The sequence below is a fragment of the Triplophysa dalaica genome, chromosome 20 (assembly GCF_015846415.1).
Source record: "Triplophysa dalaica isolate WHDGS20190420 chromosome 20, ASM1584641v1, whole genome shotgun sequence".
In the NCBI taxonomy this organism is placed as follows: Eukaryota; Metazoa; Chordata; class Actinopteri; order Cypriniformes; family Nemacheilidae; genus Triplophysa; species Triplophysa dalaica.
This window is the reverse complement of record NC_079561.1, coordinates 1,295,370-1,317,643: the sequence shown is the minus strand read 5'-3', so window position 1 is coordinate 1,317,643 and position 22,274 is coordinate 1,295,370. Positions and strand designations below refer to the sequence as shown.

The window sequence follows — 22,274 nt, the reverse complement described above, 5'->3', positions numbered from 1 at the left end:
GGTCCTGACACGTTCTTACACCAACCTCAACCCTTGGCTGGGATGAGCGGGCTTCCTGTCTGCCGCCAAGCCATCGGTCACTGTCATGGCAACACATTCCTGAATTGAAAGAGCTGGCGAGAGGCGAGCGAAGGCTCTGGTGGCTTTCGCTGCAGTGGGGTAGCGAGTAATATTAATGGCTAAAGGAGCAGTCAGACAGCTGGCTTTCAGAGGCTATGCATCATATTTGTCATCCTCTGTCTGATCCACTTTTCTGTGGGGATTCAGACACATTCGGGACAAGGTGCCCTAATTGCTGATTTAGGATCAGGTTTCTGGTTCCGCAGGCTTAATTTATAGGCATTATAAACCACAGACTCTCTAATGTGAAAGATACATAATAAGCTCTTTGGGAGGTGTTTCACCTCACCTAAACTTTGCAGAGCTTTACTAGTTTGCTTTGGTTTTATTCAACTTGTATTTTAACAAGGGATAGGCTTTTGTAAAAGTTTTTTTTTGCAAAAGCCTGTTGGTTATTTTGGTAAAAAACATCTGCCAAATGCATAAATGTGATGTAACGTTAAACAACATTTAAATATCATTGTATAATTAAGTATTTACTAAATAAATTGTTGTGTACTGTAGTATTTTATAAAAGTTAGTATACTGCATTAAATTGATAATAAATCTAATAGTATACTTTAATATTTACTAAAGTAAGTTTCAAGTACTGTATCTGGTTATTTATAATATTGTCGCTGTCTTTCTGAAACCTCGGATCTCCAAATTAACTGTTTTTCAGGAAATAGAAAATACACTGTGCTTTTTAAACAAATAAATATTGTGTTATCAAAGTTGACAAACACTTTTTAATCATTTGCATTGGTTTGATATGCGCAAAATCCAGTAAGAACATAAAGGCGGACTAATAATAATGATTTATGACCCAAACTAAATATCACAAAATGTGGAGATAAGAGGTATCAGAAGGACAACAGCGATATATTGCAGTGTTCTATATGTTAGTAACAAAATAGGATTGTTTATGTTTTGTATACAGTTAGTAAAATAGTATATTTTTATTTTAGTATAATATAGTCATATTTATTAGGGATGTATCGATGTTTCGCATATCGTGATGAAAATAAATATTGCAGAACTATGGCTATTTTTCTACAAATTGTAACATTTTTATGTTAAAAATCAGTTTTACTTTTTAACAACCGACCTATCCAATTTTTATAAATATACATAAAGAAGGTTCAATCAAAACTTAAATGTTGTGAATTAGTAAATAAAAAAAATACATTTATTTAAAATTGGTAATGTTTTAAAATCAAAGAGTTTATTAAGTTAAAGAGTTTATTTGCAAAAACAGAAAACACAGTTTTCATTTAACATATTTTCATTGTGTTTTATTATGTTAGTTGGAATGCACAATGAAAAAAACTCTATTTTTTTTTTTAACTGAGTTATCTGTTTTTGCAAATGAACTCTTCAGATTTAGACGCCCAATATGTGGTGTTAAATAATAAAAAGAGTCATTAGAGCCAAACCTCTGAATTAGATTATTTAAAATACATACAATTCTCCTTTTTATTAGTTAGCATTAAAACTGCTTTTCAAATCTGTGGGTGATTGGGGGTAAATAGTGTTGATTTAAATCTCTCCTTTGCTCTTTTCGTCTCTCTCTCCTTCCGTGTGCATATTTCATCAGCGGCCTTCGCGTTTAATGAGAAATTTCATTTCTATTAAAGATGCAAATGTAGCCTTTAAAGGAGATTGAGATGCAGAGCCGAAGCTAGCATTCAGACGGCTTTATCTCGCCGCACTGTTCATTAGCCGGGTGTAATTGTGTTAGCACAAACGCGTTCCTCAGGAACACACATATCTGACTAGAAAGGTCACGCAGATGACACGGCACACGCACACACGCCGAACCGCATTCGTTTTCTCTCATGGATGACTTCATCGCTTGAAAAGTCGTTTAAAATAAAAGCGCTGGAAAGGTGTTTGTTTGTGCGCCGTTGTGGGAGGGAAGTAATGAGCGAACTTAGAGAAAGTGTAAAGCTCAGCACATAAAGCCATGTATCCGTACACGCGTTGCAGTGCGCATGGGGAAACGGGCCAAAGAATGGCCATTGCCCAATGATGCGATCCTGATGGAATGCGAGCTCAGCGAGGCCCGCAGAACACCAAACACAACGAGCTTCCGAGCTACCTTAATGGGATTTGAAGTCTTTATTCCCTTATAACCTGTAGTTTAAAGTACTCCTGCAATCGACCGAGCTGATCCGGGCGTGCCTGAGTATTAGCTCGGCGTTTGTGGCGGATAATCGCAGCTTTTAATTGTGAAATTTAGGAGAAACGCTTTGTTTTGCTTGCGTGTTTATCATCATAAAGTCTATTGCACAACTCGTAAGAGCCGGCCGGTGAAAGAGGGTGATGGACGTACTTCTGCGAGGCGTAGAAAGAAATAACCTAACGCTTCCCAGGAGAGACAGAGAGCGTTTTATTGATGGCTGAACTTTGAGTCAGCAATGTTTGTGGGCTTTTATTGGCTCCGTGGGAGCTGTAGCCCAGACACAAAGGTGTGCGGTAATGGACGTGGATCTATTAACATGAGCAGGGATGAAACGGGAGGTGCCTGTTCCGTCTGCGTTTGTTGTTTATGGGTGTTGATGTTGGAAAGTCAGATTGTGGATTCTTCTTCTCAATTTTGTACAACTTTTATATTTGGTAACTGCTTATTTGTTTATGTGGTTTAATTTGGATGACTACCATACAGTCCTGCCGACCATATGGTTCGTCACTTTAATATTAGCATCATTGCGGTATGTGTTAATCTGCCATGACTAACTGCTTTTTAGTGCGAGTTTACATATGGTCACGGCGGTATCGTCGGGGGCTGGTTAATGTGCATGCGACCGTTCAACCAGCTGCGGTCGCAAAAGGGACGGAAATAAAAGTGAATGATTATTCTCCATAGCTTGTTTTGTGTTCTCCATAGCGAAAAATGTTTCCCCACTTTGACCTTATGGGCCTATATAAGATTTGCATTGCAGTGATCTTTACTTTGGCTGTAATGCTCACAACAAAACAACAGTTTTTTTTAACAGAACGTAGAGATAAACAACCCGCCATCTTGATGACGTCATCATTTGTGTTTTGCGGAAGACAATCATACAGGTCGGATGTTGACAGATTTGTCTATTTGGGTGAAATGTCCCTTTAAGCCAAGTGTCTTCAGAAAATGGTCAAACACAGGAATTTAAGAAACTTTTATTTTGTATGCAAGATGTGATGCTTTACAAGTACTGTAACATGCTAGTGTGCAATGTTCGTAGTGGTGGTTGCTAAAGTAAGCATCACTATTTTTATCATTGCTCATACCTACATTTGAATTGAGGGTCTGTGGAAATCCCCACCCAACAGTTTGTATGTTTTATTTTCCCCCAGTAAAAATGATTTGCATGTTTTTTATTTGGGCCAGTAAGCAACTTCTTAGAACACTCTTGCAACCACTTAACAATGTTGAGCACGAGTAAACATTACTTGTGTTCTCTTAACAAAATGGAAAATGAAGTTGGATAACAATTTCGCTTTAAAGTGACAATTCACCTAAGAAAGAATAATTCTCTCATCATTATTTAGCATTATGTTTTTTGTTTTGTGTCCAATCAATGGCGCCTAAGCTTTTTACTTACCAACATTCTTGAAAATATCATCTTTTGTTCATACATGTTTGGAACGGCATGAGGGTGACGATTTTTGCAAATTTGTTTAGCAAGAAAGCACTGGTTCTTACTGGTACCGTATTTGCTAATCTAATACAGCCCAACTAGTCCGGCTCTGTTTATATGACCACACAAACTTGCGCTCCGTCTCCATTCATGGCTTTTAACTCCAGAGCACACTCTCTCGGGCTGAGGGTGGGTATTGTTTGGGTTTGACTAATAGCCGTGCAGTGGGGAGGGCCCGGTATCTGCAGGAGTGCCGCACACTGAGGAGGTGATTGTGCGGCAGCCTGTTGCACTGTGCATGTGCCAAAACCAGAGAACACTGTCCTCCATTTATAGCGTCACTCTTTAGCATGTGACCCACTGACACCGTGACAGCAGCCCCTCCCTTTTCACCCCAAAAAACATCATCAACTTCACCCGGGCCGGCACCTAAGTGTAAACAGGGTGCATTCTGGGGATTTTTGTTGTTGTTGAGATATTCCTCAAAGTTGCAATATGTATCTTTTATTGAGCAATTAAGAATAAATGTACACTGCTATGCTACAGTTTTTGATTAAAAAGTAGCGACACGCATTGCTAGAGGGTTGCTAAGATGCTTCAAGTGGTTGTTATGCCGTTGTTAGGGTGGTTGCTAGGGTGAGTGGCACGAAGTCATTTCCACGTCGAGTCGGGGGCCTGCGTCCCGCTGCGTCACTTTAAATCTTCACTCTCATGCCACTCACAACTTCATCTTTGATTTAGCCTCTCGTCATTCACGCTGAAGATTGGCAACCAGGACAGAAAGCACTCGCGTTGTTATTTCATCTTTTCATCAAAACGAGATGTGGTTTCGACGACTCTGTTTTGCAAATCATCAACAAGTCATTGTTTCCTCTATTATCCCCCCGCGTTCCCAGTCACAGCTTGCCTCTTTTAAAATATCGCTTTCGTGGGAGGTCTCGCCGGATTGAGGCTATTATTGCTTTTTAAAATTGGAGGGTAAATCGAGGCTGTCTTTTTTTAATATCTTGGCCTAAATCAAAATATACCAACTGTGTTATTTCAACGTTAGTCCAACATCTTTGCAAATACGTGGACTTGTAAAAGTAACTATTTCGCGAGTTACCAATGTAAATATGTTTTTATTCTTGTTGCTCATCAGTAAATATCTTCCAAGGTTTTGTTCTCGACGTGCACGCCCGGCCCGGCGGTAATAATGCTCAAATATTTGCTCTGTGGACAATATTTCCATTCATTTTATTATGCTAATCTGACATCTTAATTTGACGACATAAATTGGATTTACTACAGATTTGCATTTTTAATGGAGTCCGGAGTGTTTTCTGGTAATAGCTGGGGCGCGTGTTGCGAGTATAGACTAACGCAAAAGAGACCGACAGAAATGTGGGAAAACACAGAACAAATGCAAGACAGATGGACAATAGACACAAATGGACAGCCAGACAGAAATAAAGAAATCCAAAGCAGAAAGACTACGCAACCCACGTGCGGGTCTCTGTTTGTGTGTGTGTGTGTAAGGATTAAGGCCGCGATGTATTGATGCATGCGAGCGTGTCTCCGTGCCCGCAATAAAAAGCAGGTCCAGCTATGCAGAGGCTCTCTGGGTGGTTTAGTGGTGGCCATCACAGAGCCCTGCCTCCGTCTACCCCACAATGCTCAGAGATGTGACCTCCATGTTAAAGAGGTGATGTGTATGAATTTGCTTAAGCAGGGGGTGCCGCTTTCATGGGCTGTGTTGTAATTTATGTGCCACAAGCAATAAATCATTGCGGATGCATTGCCATTTCCCGAGCCGGGCAGGTTTTGCCATCCTGAAGGTGCCACGTAACTCCCATACCTCCTTTAATTGATTCATTCAATTTCACCTTTGTCCTTGTGTGGGACTCTGCGTTCAAATGTTTGGAGCGAGTGGGCGGCGGCTTCTAATTGCCTTATCCCGTGAAAACAGCACTGCCGTGCAGTATTAGGTCGCAGCGCGCATATTTTGCTTCAGTTTCGTTTTACTTATTCCTGGTTCTGTATTGCATTTTTATAAGCATTTGAAAAGTGGACACTTGGATGTGCATCGTTGCCATGTTATTAGCATATCGTTGTCCCAGATAAGTCAAAGCCCTGACTGATCTGTTTTTGCTGTGCTATTGGGGGTCAGGTGCAACATCGTTTCATGCAGTTTTAAGTATGTCGTGCAGTTGTGCGCTGTTTAGTGACTTGCATGATTATTTATAGGCAAATTGTGTTTTTTCTTTACAGCCGGGAATTGCTTTGACAGCGTCCCTTTATCACAGAACCAAAAAGCATGCTGGACCGCTGATTCAGAGTTAGTTTAGCAGGGAGAGCTCAGCTGTGATATGCAATCTAAATGAGGGAAACTCGGGCCTCAATCGACATCACATTGTTGGAGAAATATGCTGACAGATAACTCAGAATGGTTTAGAATGTGACATTTTTAACTCGTGCCGTGGTAACTACGTTTTGAAATCGTGCCTGTATGGACTGTCAGATTGTTAAAGATAGATTAGGATTCCCAAGCAGGAGTAAATGCGCATTGCAGTATTAAATGTGACTTGTTGTTAGGGTCAACCTTTCAAAAAAGTTTCTTGAAATCTGGTGCAAAGTTAAATGGCAACACGTTCATGTTCCTTTTAGCATCAGTGCCGTTGTCACCTTTTGCGAGATCATATCACATGATGTATTCGTTTTTTATGTACAGTATTTTGCAAAACGCATCATGAAGTTGTTTGCGGTACCCATGCCTACACTATAGTGTGTGTAAGGGTGTCGCGATACACCAGTATGGCCAAAATTGGATATTAGAAAATAAGACAAACAAAAGAGAAAACAAAATAAGCTAAATTTAGGGTGAATTGGTTCTAAATAGAAAAAGATACCACGAAAATATAGCTACCACCAAGTTTTGTCACGGTAACCGTGTAGAGATAATCGGATATCGTGACTGCCCTTAGCATATGTTGGAGATGTTGTCCCTGCTATTCATAGCCTTACGCATGACAGTCAGCCCACAGTGTAGCTCCCAGCATTGAGCAGTGAATGAGACCCTCTCCTCGCTCAATAGTCTTGTGAAGTGAGATAAATGTCATCTGAGACACAATGATGATTCTGTTTTGAACACTAGAGAAGGTCATGGCAGCAGACGGTCTATGCTGCTGGCTAGATGAGAGGCCCGAGATCGGCCTTGTGTATGTGACTTTGCTCTCCGAGCATATCGCCGGACACCCAAGACTCCTCTTCGTTGCCCGTGATCACATGAACGTCATTAGACTTAAGATTAGAACCAATTCGATTGATCGGGACGATCTTCTGAATTCCCGTAGTAGAGTCAAGAGGGCATGTTATTGGTACTGTGGTATTTTAAAACCCGAACGCGTTCCCATGGTCCAAGGAAAGTGCTTTTGGTTTATGCGGGGTCAACTTGAATGGCTTCACTGAGCAAGCGCGAGGAAATGAGAGTGTTTATTGCTGATGCTTCAGCGCTTATGGCATTCTTCAAGGTGAATTGGTAAACTAGTCTGTTTTTCGCATCACACATACTCTTCGTTCCCCACCTCCTGTTTGTCTCTCTCTCAGTCTCTCCTGCACTTTGCCTTTTGTTTTTGTGCCAGCTGAGTTGGCACAGACTGTGTGAAATATTTAAGGGCACAGCAGGTCTATCAGACGAGTTCTCTGTGTGGAGTTGGTGGAGTGCACTGGTGTCTGCTAGCCGACACACTCATTAAATGTTGTATAGGATTCCACCCAAGGGCCCACTGTAAGATATTTATGTTTATGTGTTATAAGTTCTGGCAGAAAGAACTTTTAAAACTCGTTTGAATCAATAGATAATGTTCTGTTGTTCAACACTCATGATGTCATTTCTTATCTTTGCAGGGCTTGCGGCCATGCTGCTGCAGATGATGGTGTAGACGACAGCAGCGTGCCGAGAGAGAGAGCAGAGAGGACACTGGGTCAATAAGTCGCTCTCCTCACCGTAGACTGACAGACGCAGTCAAGGTTTTTTCAAGCCAGAAAGGTGAAACGCACCTGGCCCGACCGCTTCCTCTCAGAAAGATCCTAACCATGCTGCCGTACGGGAGTAAGCTCCTTTCCGCCTCTCTTCGTGAGGCCTTCCTTTTTCTCTTCTTCCTCTCTCTCCTCCCTCGACATGGGGGGCTTGAGGTCAACTTCTCATCCTTCCGGACCTTCGTCCCACCAGAGGGAGGGCTTACGCACTTGGTCGTACATAACAAAACGGGTGAAGTCTACGTCGGTGCTGTCAACTGGATATACAAGCTCTCCAGCAACCTGACTAAGCTCCGAAACCATATGACAGGTCCTGTGTTGGATAACGAAAAATGTTACCCGCCGCCTGGTGTCCAGTCTTGCCCTCATGAGCTGTCTCAGACTAGCAACGTAAATAAGCTGTTGCTCTTGGATTCTGGGCAGAATAGGCTCATCGCATGTGGCAGCACCTCGCAAGGTATATGTCAGTTCCTGCGACTGGATGACCTCTTCAAACTGGGCGAGCCGCATCACCGCAAAGAGCACTACCTTTCCAGTGTATCCGAGGCAGGGACTATGTCAGGAGTGGTTATTAGCGGAACACAAGGTGAAGACAGCGGGAAATTGTTTGTTGGAACGCCCATCGAAGGCAAATCCGAGTACTTCCCCACCCTCTCCAGTCGCAAGCTGATGGCAAATGAGGAGAACGCTGATATGTTTAGCTTCGTCTACCAGGACGAGTTTGTGTCTTCGCAGCTCAAGATTCCATCCGACACACTTTCCAAGTTCCCCACTTTCGACATCTACTACGTCTACGGTTTCAGCAGCGAGCAGTTCATCTACTACCTAACCCTTCAACTGGACACCCAACTTACCTCGCCGGATGCCAGCGGTGAACAGTTTTTCACCTCCAAGATTGTCCGCCTCTGCGTGGACGACCCCAAGTTCTACTCCTACGTGGAGTTTCCCATTGGCTGTACCAAGGACGGAGTGGAATACAGACTGGTCCAAGACGCCTACCTCAGTCGGCCCGGTGCCAAGCTGGCACGATCGTTGGGTATCTCTGAACACGAGGAGGTTCTGTTTACCGTTTTTGCTCAGGGCCAGAAGAATCGGGCCAAGCCGCCGAAAGAGTCGGCGCTGTGCTTGTTCACACTGCGTAAAATCAAGGAAAAGATTAAGGAGAGAATTCAGTCTTGCTACAGGGGAGAGGGCAAACTGTCCCTGCCCTGGCTGCTCAACAAGGAACTGAATTGCATCAACTCTGTAAGTTACACTCTTTTATATTTCTTTCAATATAGTTGTTAATGGCGTTGATGGATGTAGAAGCACATCGATCCACTAACAACTTTATGCTCTGTAGACCTCAGGTTATTTCCAGATCATTGGTGCAGTGAAACTGTTGGGAATGTCTTAGCCATGTGCATGGAAACAGAAGCTTGTCGCTGTTTAACAAGGCAACTTCAGCTACCCGGTCATTATCCCAGTCTCTTGGATTAGTGCCATTAGTGTCAGTCTCCGGACTCATGCGTGCGTCCCTTTCCTCAAGTGATAATTGATTTCAAGTCCTAAAGTCCCCGCAAGTTCTCATGGGACCATTGTTTTGGTGTAAGAACGTTGTGGACAGCCACAAAGATGCTAGCGTGCACATGCATCAGCAGCACTCTTTGCTCTGCTTTCCTCATATAGAAAATAGCCAAAGCTCCAATTCTACACGGAATACAATGCCCTAGCACAGAATGAGGGGATTATTCCTCGAGAACAGCCCAAATCCTCCATTCTATTATATGTGCAGCATGTTCCTGGGTGATTCGACTGTACTCGGTCATACAAGAGGAAATGCATTTTGGCTGATGGAGCAAGTCAGAGACTTGGGAGAGTAATAAAAGAATAGAAGTATGAAACCGGTGATTAAGGGAAAAAAAAGAAGATGGAGGCAGATAAAAATCCCAGGCCGTGTGTGACTTCGTGTTGTATTATGATGTATTATGATACAGCCACAGCGATGCAGTTATCAGTTCACAATTCCCGTGCCATGACATCTCATTTCAAGCATTTTGTCATAACTCTCGTGCTTCGTGAATTATTACGTTTCCCGGCCAACCTTTATTAAATGCTCCAAATGAGAAAATGTAATAATCGCTGCGGTTTATAAAGGCAAAATCTGATCTGATCAAACGTTAGTGGAAAATACATCAAGGCTGTAACATTCAAACTAGACAGTAATTCTTTTTTTCCATTCATCATATGCTGAAATGTAATAACTATGAGAATGGGTGTCACAGACCTGATGATATTCAGCTCTCAGAAGTATTTTATAAAGAATAGTGCTGGTATGGAAGTGATGGGAGCATCAGAAGGCATAATGCTGTTTTATTGGTTGTTTAGATGTATCAAGCCTAAGAAATATTGAATGTGTTTGTGAAGCTTTAATGAAATGTAGTTTTATTAAAAGTCATGTTTCACACCCTCAAAAATCATACTATGACTTTTTTTATTTTTGCAATGATTGAAAGGAAAACCCAATTTATTAACCCCAAACATTGAAGCTTTGAAAAGCACAAACAACCATCAAGAATAAAATATGGATGTAAGAAAAAGGTTTAAGGAATAGTTCACTCAATAATGAAGATTCTGCCGTCATTTATAAACCCGATTTTCATTTCAAACTTTCTTCTGCAGAACACAAAAGAAGATATTTTGAAGAATTTTGGCAACAATGGCGGTACCTATTCACTTCTATTGTATGGACACAAAACCAATGCAAGTCAATGGGAACCGCCATCGTTCAGTTGCCAATGTTTGTGTTCTGCAGAAGAAAGAAAGTCATACAGGTTTGAAAGTGGATGAGGAAACGATGACAGAATTTTCATTTTGTTTGAACTATCCCTTTAATATTTAAAGAACATATCTTGAAAAATAATCTGACACATCTGGAAAGTAAACGAATGGTAGGACTTAGTGAACTTTGCATTTATTTTTAAAGCCACAAATTCCCTTCAAATGTTTGCACTATTACACCAAATGCTGAGGTGCTCTGTTTGTCTCATATATACACAAATTTTGAAAAAACATTTGTGATCTTTGAAGCTCTTATTTCTTCAGCTGACTCTATGCACTTTCACATGTAAAGGAAGATCGCTTTTGGTCAGAGTTCAGCTATTTTACCGTGTTTTCAGTACAGTTCTTTAAAATAGAAGTCGTTTTCGCACTGGACTGTTATTGTGGTATAATATAAATAACATTAAAATGGCTCCACCATGATAGTTGACCTGAAAGAGAGCTATACTTTGGATTCCCATACTATTGGATTTTAGCAAACAAAGCAGAACATGAAGCGGCCACAGTTGTAGACTTTATCGACGAATAACTGACACTCGCATTAAGGATAATAACTGCCGCCATTATAATAAGGGGCCTGGAGCAATCTGCCTTGGTAATGATGACGGCACGGCTGGCTGAATTGGATGAAAAGATAACGCTCTGAGGGTCCTCCACCAGCAAGTAGCTTCCAGCTTATGAATAATTCACCCTCGCTCACCTTGTGTTATTCATTTATATCCCATCACAATCAGCGATGATCAAAAGTCCCTCAGCCGCCGCGCTCTGCTTACAAGCAATTAATGTTGTCATTTTCCAATCACAAAGCGCACTTTCATAACTCGCAATGCTGCGAGACAGGCACTCCAACAGACAGGCTTTGTTTTTGTAAGACAGACAGGAAAACTGCTTTTGACGTCTTTCTTCGGCCCACCTGTCTCATTGCTCATGGTAAAGCTATGCATATATGTAAATGAGACACTGTACATGATGTTGCTTGATTACCATCTGCGACGGTGTGTTGCAATCCATCAAGGACACGTCAGCACAGCCAAAAATACATACGGTATATGCTTTAACTGTTCTGCATTTGGTTCAGCTGCTGTCAGAAGTTCTGGTCTTTCTACAGTAAAAAACATGGTCATACTTATTGAAGCGTACCAGTGAAATGATTTTAAAACAAACAAAAGATTAGCAAAATGCCATTTAAGATGTTCTAAGAAATTCTAAAACACATTTTAATTTTGGGGTTAATGCATGAGGTGAGCTTAAATGCTAAAGCTGGAAATGATTATACATTTTCATATTACATACAAAATACAAAAATTTACGTAATATATCTAGCAGTATGTTGACCACTTTAATAATTTACCTTTATTAAATTAGGGCTGTCAACCAATTAATCATGATTAATCGCATCTAAGATATCAGTTTTTGTTTACATAATATATGTCAGTGTATTGTGCATATTAATTTTGTATTTATGAACACACACACACACACATAAATGCATATATTTAAGAAAAATATAAAATATAAAAATGAATAAACTTTTAATTAGAATTTAATTTATTTAAATATTTTCTAAACATATAGACAAGTATTTTTATGTTTTAAGTTTATAGATACAAATATAATATGCATAGTACACAGATATATATGATGTTAACACAAACCTTTCTTCTGGATACGATTAATCGCGATAATCGTTTGCCAACACTAGTAAAAATGTAAAAAATAAATAATAGTATGTTCCATTTATGCTATTTAAAGTATAAGCAAGTACTTTAAAGTATATGTCCTACACGTGTTTCTCCAAAAGAGAAATAAAATAAAAATAAAAGGAATTTGGACTGATTGCAATGACTCTGCGTGTGTGTATTATCATTCAGCCATTGCATTCTGTCCAAACTCTTATTTTCGTTTTATTTATTCATTTTTTGTAAAGTGCGTATGTAATATCAATTGTTGGCTAAAAATTGACAAATAAAGTTTAGAAACATGATTAGGCATGCGTTTCTTCTTACTTTAAATAGTACCGACATTGTGTTATAACGCCAAACTGAACCGTTTTAGACGCCACACGATCAGAATTGCCACATACACAATGCGATGTGTATGAGTGACAACTGCATTTACTGCCGGATGAATCCAGTCAATGATTATTCTGGGTGAGAACTGAATACAGAAGGCTTTCCTGAAACCACGATGATTGACAAAGTGATAGCTATAGGTTTACAGTTGCAAACAAGAAAGATAAATGCTAACGGTTCATGCTGTTTGGTGTTAGCTACTTTGACCAAAATAGAATTAGTGAGATGTGTTTTGTTAATGAATGTTAAACAGATGCTATTAAGCAGCGTGCAATGTAATGCATGGGTTACCCCCCTACTACAATGGAGAGAAAATTTGTGATTGGGTCAAAAAGACTGGAACCATTTCTCTGTGATATGCTTGGAGAGTAGAGACATTTAAGAGTCCTTTACGTTAACATTAACAACCCAGTTGCCATTCAGGTGGTTAACGGTACTGTACACTATATATGTGGATTTAAAGTTCATTCTATTTCACACACATTTTTCCAGAAGTGATTTCCTTTGTGGTAGTTCCTTTCCTTTTTCCTTTCCTTTTGGAAGCGCTAAAGGTACATATATACTCGAGCGTTGGACCTCCGTAGCCTCTACGCCGAAGCCTACTGTTTTCATTTATACTTCTTCGTCGTTATCCGTGTCGATAAGCAATGACCACTAGGTATCAGTGTCCACGCGTGTGTTGCTTGTTTAACCGAGACAAGAGCAGAAGACGAAACTGCTCGTTTGAGAAGCATTATTGCTGATACCGCTATTGCTGAATTGACAAGTAAACGGTCAATTTTGTTGCACATTTGAGATGCAGAAGCTCAAATATTTCACTTAGATAATTCATTCGGAAATACGTTTGAGTAAACATGTATCACACAGTTTTTTGATATGAGGGAGGGGTTCAAAGAGACCAATCCCAGTGCTTGTGGTCCGCACTGAGTTGATGGGTTGTTACTATTTTGGAGAGGTGCGCAGCAGGCTACGGCGTAGGGTGCGCGGCCTTCACGTAGGCTACAGAGTAGGCCCGATGCTCGAGTATAAATTGAACTTAAGGTGGCTCTCAAAGGGCAAAGACATTGTCACGTTTTCGCTTCTTTGCCGAAGGAGATAACATGTACGAAACATCTAGATAGATTAGCTCATTCGAATGTAATGAAAACACAAAGCTTCATTATGTATCTTTATACACCTCTGAAGACATAGTTGTGTATATTATTGCATCTGTCAACAGATCCTGCACCTTCAAGTAAATAATCAAACTCTCTGTGTACAACAGGATTAAGCCCTCAGCATCAGCCTTATTTAACTTGATCGTCTACATGGCCAATATTTACTTTGCTGCCAAAGTGGCCTATTCAGATGTCAATGTGAAGATATTGTCATTGATCTAGAGATTACAGTCCGTGATGGCGCCTCTTTGTCTATTTCTATGCGTTGGGCGTGCCAGGCTCATCCCTAGCCCTTCTGAAATGTACGGCTGCCACAACGGCAGAGGAACTTTTAAAAGTTCCAGGTCACCTTCCATGCCAGACGCAAGCTGGTTTCCAACGATCTGAATTGTGCTCGTAAAAGAAAAGAAAAGACCAAAACAAAACAAATGAATTAGCATTGCTAATGAGCCACTCAGATGTCCGCAGGTGATATTAAAAAGCACGACACAATAACAACGAACGGCGGCAACAAAGCGCTCTCGTCACTTCCACACTTGAAAACACACAGCGCGAGTCGCTCTCTCAGGAAAACGTCGCTAACTGCATTATTGCCGAACGACTGCTTTCCATTTTGGGACTCGGGCTGATTTTCGGTATGGCACAGAGACAAAATTTTGTTTAACCGTTGAGCGAAAAATACACCAGGACCGACTCTTCACCCGTCGCTCCTTTGCATAATTACATTTATCACTTATCTCAGTTGATCACTTGGCTGGTGATTTTAATTGCTAACAGTTTTCCTTCCAGCATTCGCCTTTCCTGATGGCGGATGGCTGAAAGATTTTCCGTCTTGTCTTTTAATCTCGCTTCCTATTGAAAACTTCCCCGATGAAAGACTTGTTGATTAAATCATGACATTGGATATCATTTGCTTGCTGTTAGTATTCACTTTAGTTCATCTAATTCCCCGAGGACCCGCTCGAGAAAATGAAAGAACGCGGGAGCTCTTCACGGACTGGAATAAAGATATTGTACTGGATTACACTTTAATGGCTTCCCATCTGTGCCTCCTTCCTTGTAGAATATTGATCAGAGATGGCTGGATATCGAAAAATCATATAGATGATATGATATCCACCTCAATATCCTGTGGGCTAATCGTTTTTCCATAGTATTGTGTGTTTTGCGTCTGGAACCCTCTAGTGATTTTCTTCTATGAAACAAAGGGAATAAGAATAAGAGACGTCTGGTCGGTCCAAACATGTGGATAACATACTTGCAGCACTTGTCATGGTGCAAATGTTTGCCTTAAAGGGATAGTTCACCCAAAAATAGGAATTCAGTATATTTAACCTGTATGTGACTCACAAAATATATTTTGAGAAATGTCTCTCTGGTTATGTGTCCAAGGGGGCCGGTGTTGTTTGGTTACCAACGTTAGCTTTAATATAATTCAGTATCTTATTATGTGTTCTGCAGAAGAAAGTCAGGTTTGAAATAACACAACGGTGGGTTAAGGTTTAAAAAAATTTAGTTATTTTTAAAAGAAATGGTTTCATTCAAATTAAAACGACCCTGTCGTTTCCATTCAATGAAAGTGGATGGGGCTAGCGGCTCTCAAGCACCATAATGGCATCAGAAGACCAGTTTTTGATGAATATTAAAGCCTCGTGAAAGAATCATAATTCAAATCTCTCAGCTCTAGTCACCATTCACTTTCATTGTGTGGACCGGTGTTGGCATTGTGTTTAAAAGACATAGCAGTACGTAAATGATAAGAATGAAATCTTTTTTGGGTGAACCGTTCCTTTAACAGAAGCTATTCAAATCAAACGAGGCCTCGAGAGACGCCAAATAACGTGTAGACAACAGTATGAATTCACTCTGATGGTAATTTTAAATCAATAAGTCAGCCAGTTAACTGGGCTATAAGAAAAATGACCCCCCCAGCGTTCGGATGGAGGCTCGGTGTGTAGGTTGCAAATCTCTTCACAGGTCGGGCTTGGAGTGTTCCCCATCTAATTGTTGGCGTAATTATTTATTGATGCGTGTTTGTGTGGGAGCAGCGTAGAGAGCGTGTGTGGGATGGTGGGTGGTTGTGATCAAGCTGGCGGTGTGTGTTTGAGAGCTTGTGTTGTGTTTGTGTGCGGCGCTGTTTGCCAGACTGCGTGTGCAGCTGTATTTGTTGTTTCCTGTGGTGGTGGGCAATGGGATGGATCCAGGCAACATCACACTGATTCATATTCCACATCGACCTGAAAACAACACATGCATAGATAGGATGGGAAAATCCAGTTATCGCTTTTTTGCTGAAATGACATTGGTTAAACAAGCATACATTTTTATACTGGTTTGGACTGGTTAGTGTAGTGGATGATCCAGCAAGTCTTGCTAGTTAAAAACGCTGTCGGTGAGATCAGGATTTATTAATACAATTTTGCGGGTTTAATATTACACATGTTTTTTTTGACACTGTTGTCTTTGTTTTGCTAGCTAGAGGGTTAGGAACTTACTTTTTTCATTTTCTTTCAGTACAGTGTTTATAAAAATGTGTCCTATGTTGTGACATTAAATGTTATTTATTTAGATGAATTTAATAATTAATTAATACACTACCATTCAAAAGGGAAATATGTCTTGTATTGCATAAATGTTTGAAATGACTTTGAAATATTATTTATAATTATTTTGAAATAAAAGTATACCATTACTAGACTAACAATATTTGTATTATTTATTATTAATAGCAATAATAATAATTATATATTTTTATATTAGTATTTTTTTATTAATTTAAAAATGTTTATTAATAAGTCATAAATTATTAGCACAATAATAATATTATTAATAATAGTACATTTTAAACTTTAATCTTTGAATCTTAATTTAAAAAGAAATTGGTTGATAAAATGCAAAAAGCATTTTTCGCAAAATATTGGCAAAACTGTGATTACACTGCAGATGATTTAGTTCTGAACTTTTTTCAGTAAGTGACCCCAAACCATTGAATTGAATTGTATGTTAATCGAATCGTTGTTCTTTTATTTTCAGACACGATATGTAGTATTAAGCCTTGGTCTAGGGCTCAAACATAATTTCAATAACATCACGTTTATGAACATTAATTGCCCTTTGATTTTGAGCAGTTAAAGTTTGGGGTTGGCATTGTGAGGTTTGGACTGTGTTTGTTTAACCGGAAAACTAAAATCAACAAAATATGTTGATTCATGAACAAATCATATTTGGCAAAACCACTGTCACTATTTTTTTTAACCGGGTCGATGGAGAACCACAAACCTTCTTGTTATGCGATGCAAGAAATGCTCAAGCATAATGATGTTATTTCAACAGACGAACCCTTGCTAAATCATTATGAATTATGGCCGGCCACTTTTGGTAAGCAAATTTCAGGCCACAACTAGCATGACCTGGAAAGAAACACGGTGAACCGCACTTTTGAAAGGACAAAGCCATTTCTCATTCCTGGCACCTCTGGAGAGCCAGTGGGAGAATCCTAACACCCAGAAGAGGTCACGCTGGCTTTCAGAACTTTTTTCCCCATAGCTTGCTGTTGTCAGAGCTGTTTCTAGCAGGCTGGAGTCTATTTGTAATGAGAGGGTGTATGATTAGATGATGGAGCATTACTGGACGCTGAGGTCAGGGGTTCCAGGAAAACATCAAATGTTTTGGATTCATTATGAGGCTTGGATGTCCCTTATGGTGTTGTCACAACCTTGCAGCATTTTTAGGGGGTGGATCCAGTGCAGTAAAACTGAGAAATAATGTTCGCTAATGGAAACCAACAGTTACGGCTCCAGAGCCAAAATGACTGTGCCTTTTGTTCAAGTGAGTGGGAAGGACAGTTTACTTTATGATAGTGAGTTTATGCGCACTAAAGGTTTTCATGATGGTGTGTTTGAAGAGATTGTGTTTGCGAGGCAACTTCCATGTGTTTTTTGTTCGTTTAAAGCGCTCGCATTGCTCCGGGGAGATATTTGGTGATAACCGTGATACAGTACATTTAGCAAATGAGCCTGTAGATGCTGTTTGATTTCATTGATATTTTCCATGACTCATACCAAACACATTGCTTGTTGTTTCAATTTGGTAGTTTCACACCAAAGAAAACGACACTTTACCAGCTTGATCCTGCTCATAACCGCAGTCATCAGAAGGACTGATAGCTGTTAGGATATTCTCTGCCTGCATAATCATTGCCGTCTTTCTCCAGAACGCACCGGAGGCCATTTTTACATCAACCCTCATGTGGAACTGTATTGGGTGTACAGTAGAGCTGAGCTTTGTTATATATATATATTTTTTACAGTGATACTTCACCCAAAAAAGAAAATTCTGTAATCATTTCCTTTGAGTTGTTCCAAATGTGTATACATTTCTTTGTTCTTTGTTTTGAACACAGAGAAAGATATTTGGAAGAATGCTTCTAACCAAACAGATCTCAACCCCCATTTACAATGTCTCGTTTTGACCCAACGCTGGATTGAAAATAACCCTGCATTTTTTGGAGTGTGAATAAATTATTATAATAACAAATACAAAACACTTACATTTTCCAATCAGTTTTATAAAAAATAATTGCATTGTTGCAAAGCAGCCTTTACTGTACATGCATATAGAAAGATGGGTAATGCTTGTTTTACGGTGCCCTTGTTACGTATGTTACATCCATTTACTACAGTATTTACTATAAATCATGCATAATTTAATGTAACTACACCTAAACCAAACCCTAATCCTATAGTAAGAACATGTAGATCATTTTATTACTCTGTACCTAAATATATATTGACACATTAACACTGCCTGTGTAAAATAAAGTGTACACGAAAGATGTAGTTTTGAGGAAAATAAAAAATGCTGGATTATATTTGACCCAGTATTGGGTCAAAAATGGACAAACCCAACCGTTAGGTTATAAATGTTAACCCAAAATGTTTTTGTTTTGTATTTAACCCAACAGTTGGGTTTGTCTCATTTTGACCCAATGCTAGGTTGAAAATAACCTTGCATTTTTTTTTTAGAGTGTGGCATCTGAATAAAGGGTAAATGGTCAGTACGATGTACTTTGACGAAGCTGAAACAATACGAGTCTGTGTAACACATTTTTATGGGGATGTACATTAGTAATACTAATTGAGATGATGACATACAGTTCATCAAATTTAACCCAAAATGAGATGGATGGTATAAGAATATCACATATTTTGACATAATTGTGAATCATCAACAAATAAAAACCAATGCTTAACACTAATATTGACCAAATTGTGTGCTAGTAAAAAAAATAAAGTAACGTTATGAATACAAAATTTGAATGCATTAGGTAATTTAACAACAGGCCGAACATTATGTGATCTTGGTTCTTTAGCCAGGGCCTTTTAAAACCCTCATTTAGTTTGTCACTCGGAGGCTTGTAGACGCCTCATGCTGAGTCTTGGAGTAGCTTTTCCAGCCTCGGTGGTTGAGCAGGCGTCAAACGGCAGACCCATATTCTCTCAGCGATATGTTGTGTTTATAGCTTATGGTTGTTGAGAATGGACTCAGCAGGACCTCCAATGGCCACCATAGAGCTGTTGAATAGAAGCTAATGAAATCGCTCATTGCTTGCTCGCGCACTCATGTGCACACACACTACAGGGTTATATCACAGATCTCATTACTCATTGCCGTATGAGAACGTAGCTCTTTTACACACACAATTTTTCAGGCAGAAATGCAGTTTCACAAGTGCGCTGCTCTTGGGAGAGAGGCTGCATCTGAGCTGTAATTGGATTAGTGTTTATGGGATGCTTAATTTTAGATTATGGAGATTATAATCTGATGCTTTTGCTAGGACAACAATGTTAAAAGGCTCATATCGGATTCATGTGCTTATAGATCAGACTAAAGTGCAAAGACTACATGCGACTGACACACCAATCGCACACACACATGTAGGAAACAGTGCTTGATCGAGTGCTTGTCATCATTAGATAAATAAACAAATTGAAGCGTAACTAAATTGATGTTTTAGGGTTTCCATACGTTTGTGTCGAGTTTTTGAGGTTTATAGAAAGGAATTTGCTTGTGGTTGAATACATTTTGTGGGAGAAATTAGTGATGTGTTTTACAGGATTTTAATGGGGTTGAGAGGGGTTAAGATTAGAAACATTAATACGATGCATTAGGTCATATTAATGGGGATATTGCATCACGGATGCTTATTTTGCTTTGAACTTTATTTTAAATAAGTTTTTTAATCGGCGGTGTCAAACGATTAATCGCGATTATTCGCATCCAGCATAAAAGTTTGTGTTTACATAATAAATGTCTGTGTACTGTGCATAATATTTTGGCACTATAAACATATACATGCATGTATAAAAAAATATATAAAATGTATAAATGTTTATATAATGTAAATACAATTATTGGTCAATATACTGTAAATAAATGCATCATGTATTATGTAAACACAAACCTTTATTTTGGGTGCGAGTAATCATGAATAATCATTTGACAGCCCTATCTTTTGCACATTCTTTTCACTGCAGATAAAAGTATGTAAATCCATACAATAACGTTTAATAATCTGTATTTTTGCAAATTTTGCTTTTTCTTTTACATTTTAACAACCCTTGGCTCCTAACAAACAGATAATCTTGCCTTCAAACATAACGAGCCGTTTACCAAAGTCTGCTCACTTTCTGCGTTTGCCATGTGTTTTTCAGGCCAGGTTCAGGTTAACTGGAATCTTAAGGGGAAGAGGTCAGGCAGGAAGTGGGTCAGTAATGTTGAGAAATTGTCTTAAATTGCATTTCCTACCAGGCACATTAGTGAAAGGAACAGCTGCTTTCAATGGAAGATTTTTGAAAGCGACGACATGTCAGCATGCCAAACATACGTGTGATCTGCGGCACAAGGCCGCAAATCATTCAGCCGCTACAGGTTGTTTCTCATGAGATGCGGTGCAGAGTTGGGATGTGGTGCCAAACTCTTTGTTCCGTTATCCTAATGTAAACCATATGAGTGCTGTTTTCAGATACAAACCGTTGCCTAATACTGTACTTACAGGTGATGAAAATACAGAGAAACATGCTTAAGGCATAGTTCATGACTTAATCAAGAGAAAAAATTAGGAAATAATGAAAATGTTTTGCATTCGAAAATGAAGCCTTTTTTAGTAGCTTTCAGTACTTTAATTGTTCTTTTGCCTTTTTCAAGCTTGAACGCTTCAGTCTCATTATTGTGTAATTGTGTTCTTTGGACTGCGTGAGCTGCGCGGTTTCCAGAAGTTTTCATTTCGTGTTCCAGGGAACCTTTTGGCATTATTTGAGCTACAAAAACGTAATGTTCCATATGCTTGTTCATAGCTTTTTAACAATCTTTTGAGACATACATAAATAAAAACTCATTCTTCTTGCATATATGAAAGACTCTTTTGGCTGATCTTTTAGAAGTTCCTGGTGATTTATTTCCGATGTTGGGCAAGTTACTTTGAAAAAGTAATGAATTACTAGTTACTAATGACATTTTCAATAGTGTAATTAGATTACTGCACATATACATACTCTCTTTAAAAAGTATTTAATTCCTTATTACCAATTACTTTTATATCCTAAATCAAACTTGATTAGTAAAGTGATTTAAGGATAGACATGAAACGACCAAGTAAAAAATACAAAACTACATATAGTATTATCAACTGAACCAAAGTATTACAAATGTGAGAATTATACATTAAAGCACAGATTTTAAAGTTAGACTTTGAATCTAATGTCAATTCCACTATTGCACACACATATATTACACAAAATATAACTATAATTAAATTACAGAATTTTTTCAGTAATCCCTTACTTTACTTTTGAAGCGAAAAGTAATTTAATTACAGTAACTAAATACATAGTAACTAGTTACACCCAACACTGTTTACATCAGATGAAATCCATCTTTTACATCATGACAGTTTAGAGGTGTGTAGGAGAGGGGAAGATAGACGAAAAGTTGTGTGTTTGTGTTTGAAAGGGAGACAGAGAGTGTGTGCGTGTGTGTGTGATCGAGAGAGAAGAAAGAAGAGTTGTGTGTGTGTTCTCTTCCAGATGTCACGGGGCTGAGAACAGTTCATGCGCCGTCACATAATCAAGCCTGTATGCGCTGCTTGGAAATGTTATTGCGTCATGTGATGCTGGTCTGAGGAATTTGTGCGTGTGTATGCGAACAGGCTGTGTGGAGCTTGCGTGTGCAATGTCAGGTCAACAGAGGGGATATAAACATCTGTCCAACAGCTTTATACTGCTGCTTGTTAAATGACAGAAGAGCACACAACACATTTTCATGTGCCGCTGCTCAGGGTTGGCTAGATTTCTTGCACTTGTGTCGTCCTTCAGTTGTCACTTTGTTTAGTTGTCGACTTGTCACTCAGATATTTGTAAGGTTCTTATGTGCACTGATTGAGCATGATTTTCATATTTTGTCCTGTTTATGTTGAGGCGTTTGGCTAG

The 22,274-nt window shown here is 39.3% G+C and overlaps 1 protein-coding gene across 2 annotated transcripts in view; it reads left to right on the top strand.

Annotated features, from left to right (window-relative positions):
- The window catches only part of plxna1a (plexin A1a), a 180,537-nt gene that overhangs the window by 14,203 nt on the left and 144,060 nt on the right, over window positions 1-22,274 (top strand). For both annotated transcript variants that reach the window (XM_056732783.1, XM_056732782.1), the window contains exon 2: window positions 7,608-8,984. In XM_056732783.1, coding sequence (XP_056588761.1) covers window positions 7,797-8,984 — 1,188 coding nt within the window. In that variant the 5' untranslated portion in view covers window positions 7,608-7,796. The remainder of the gene's footprint in view (window positions 1-7,607; window positions 8,985-22,274) is intronic.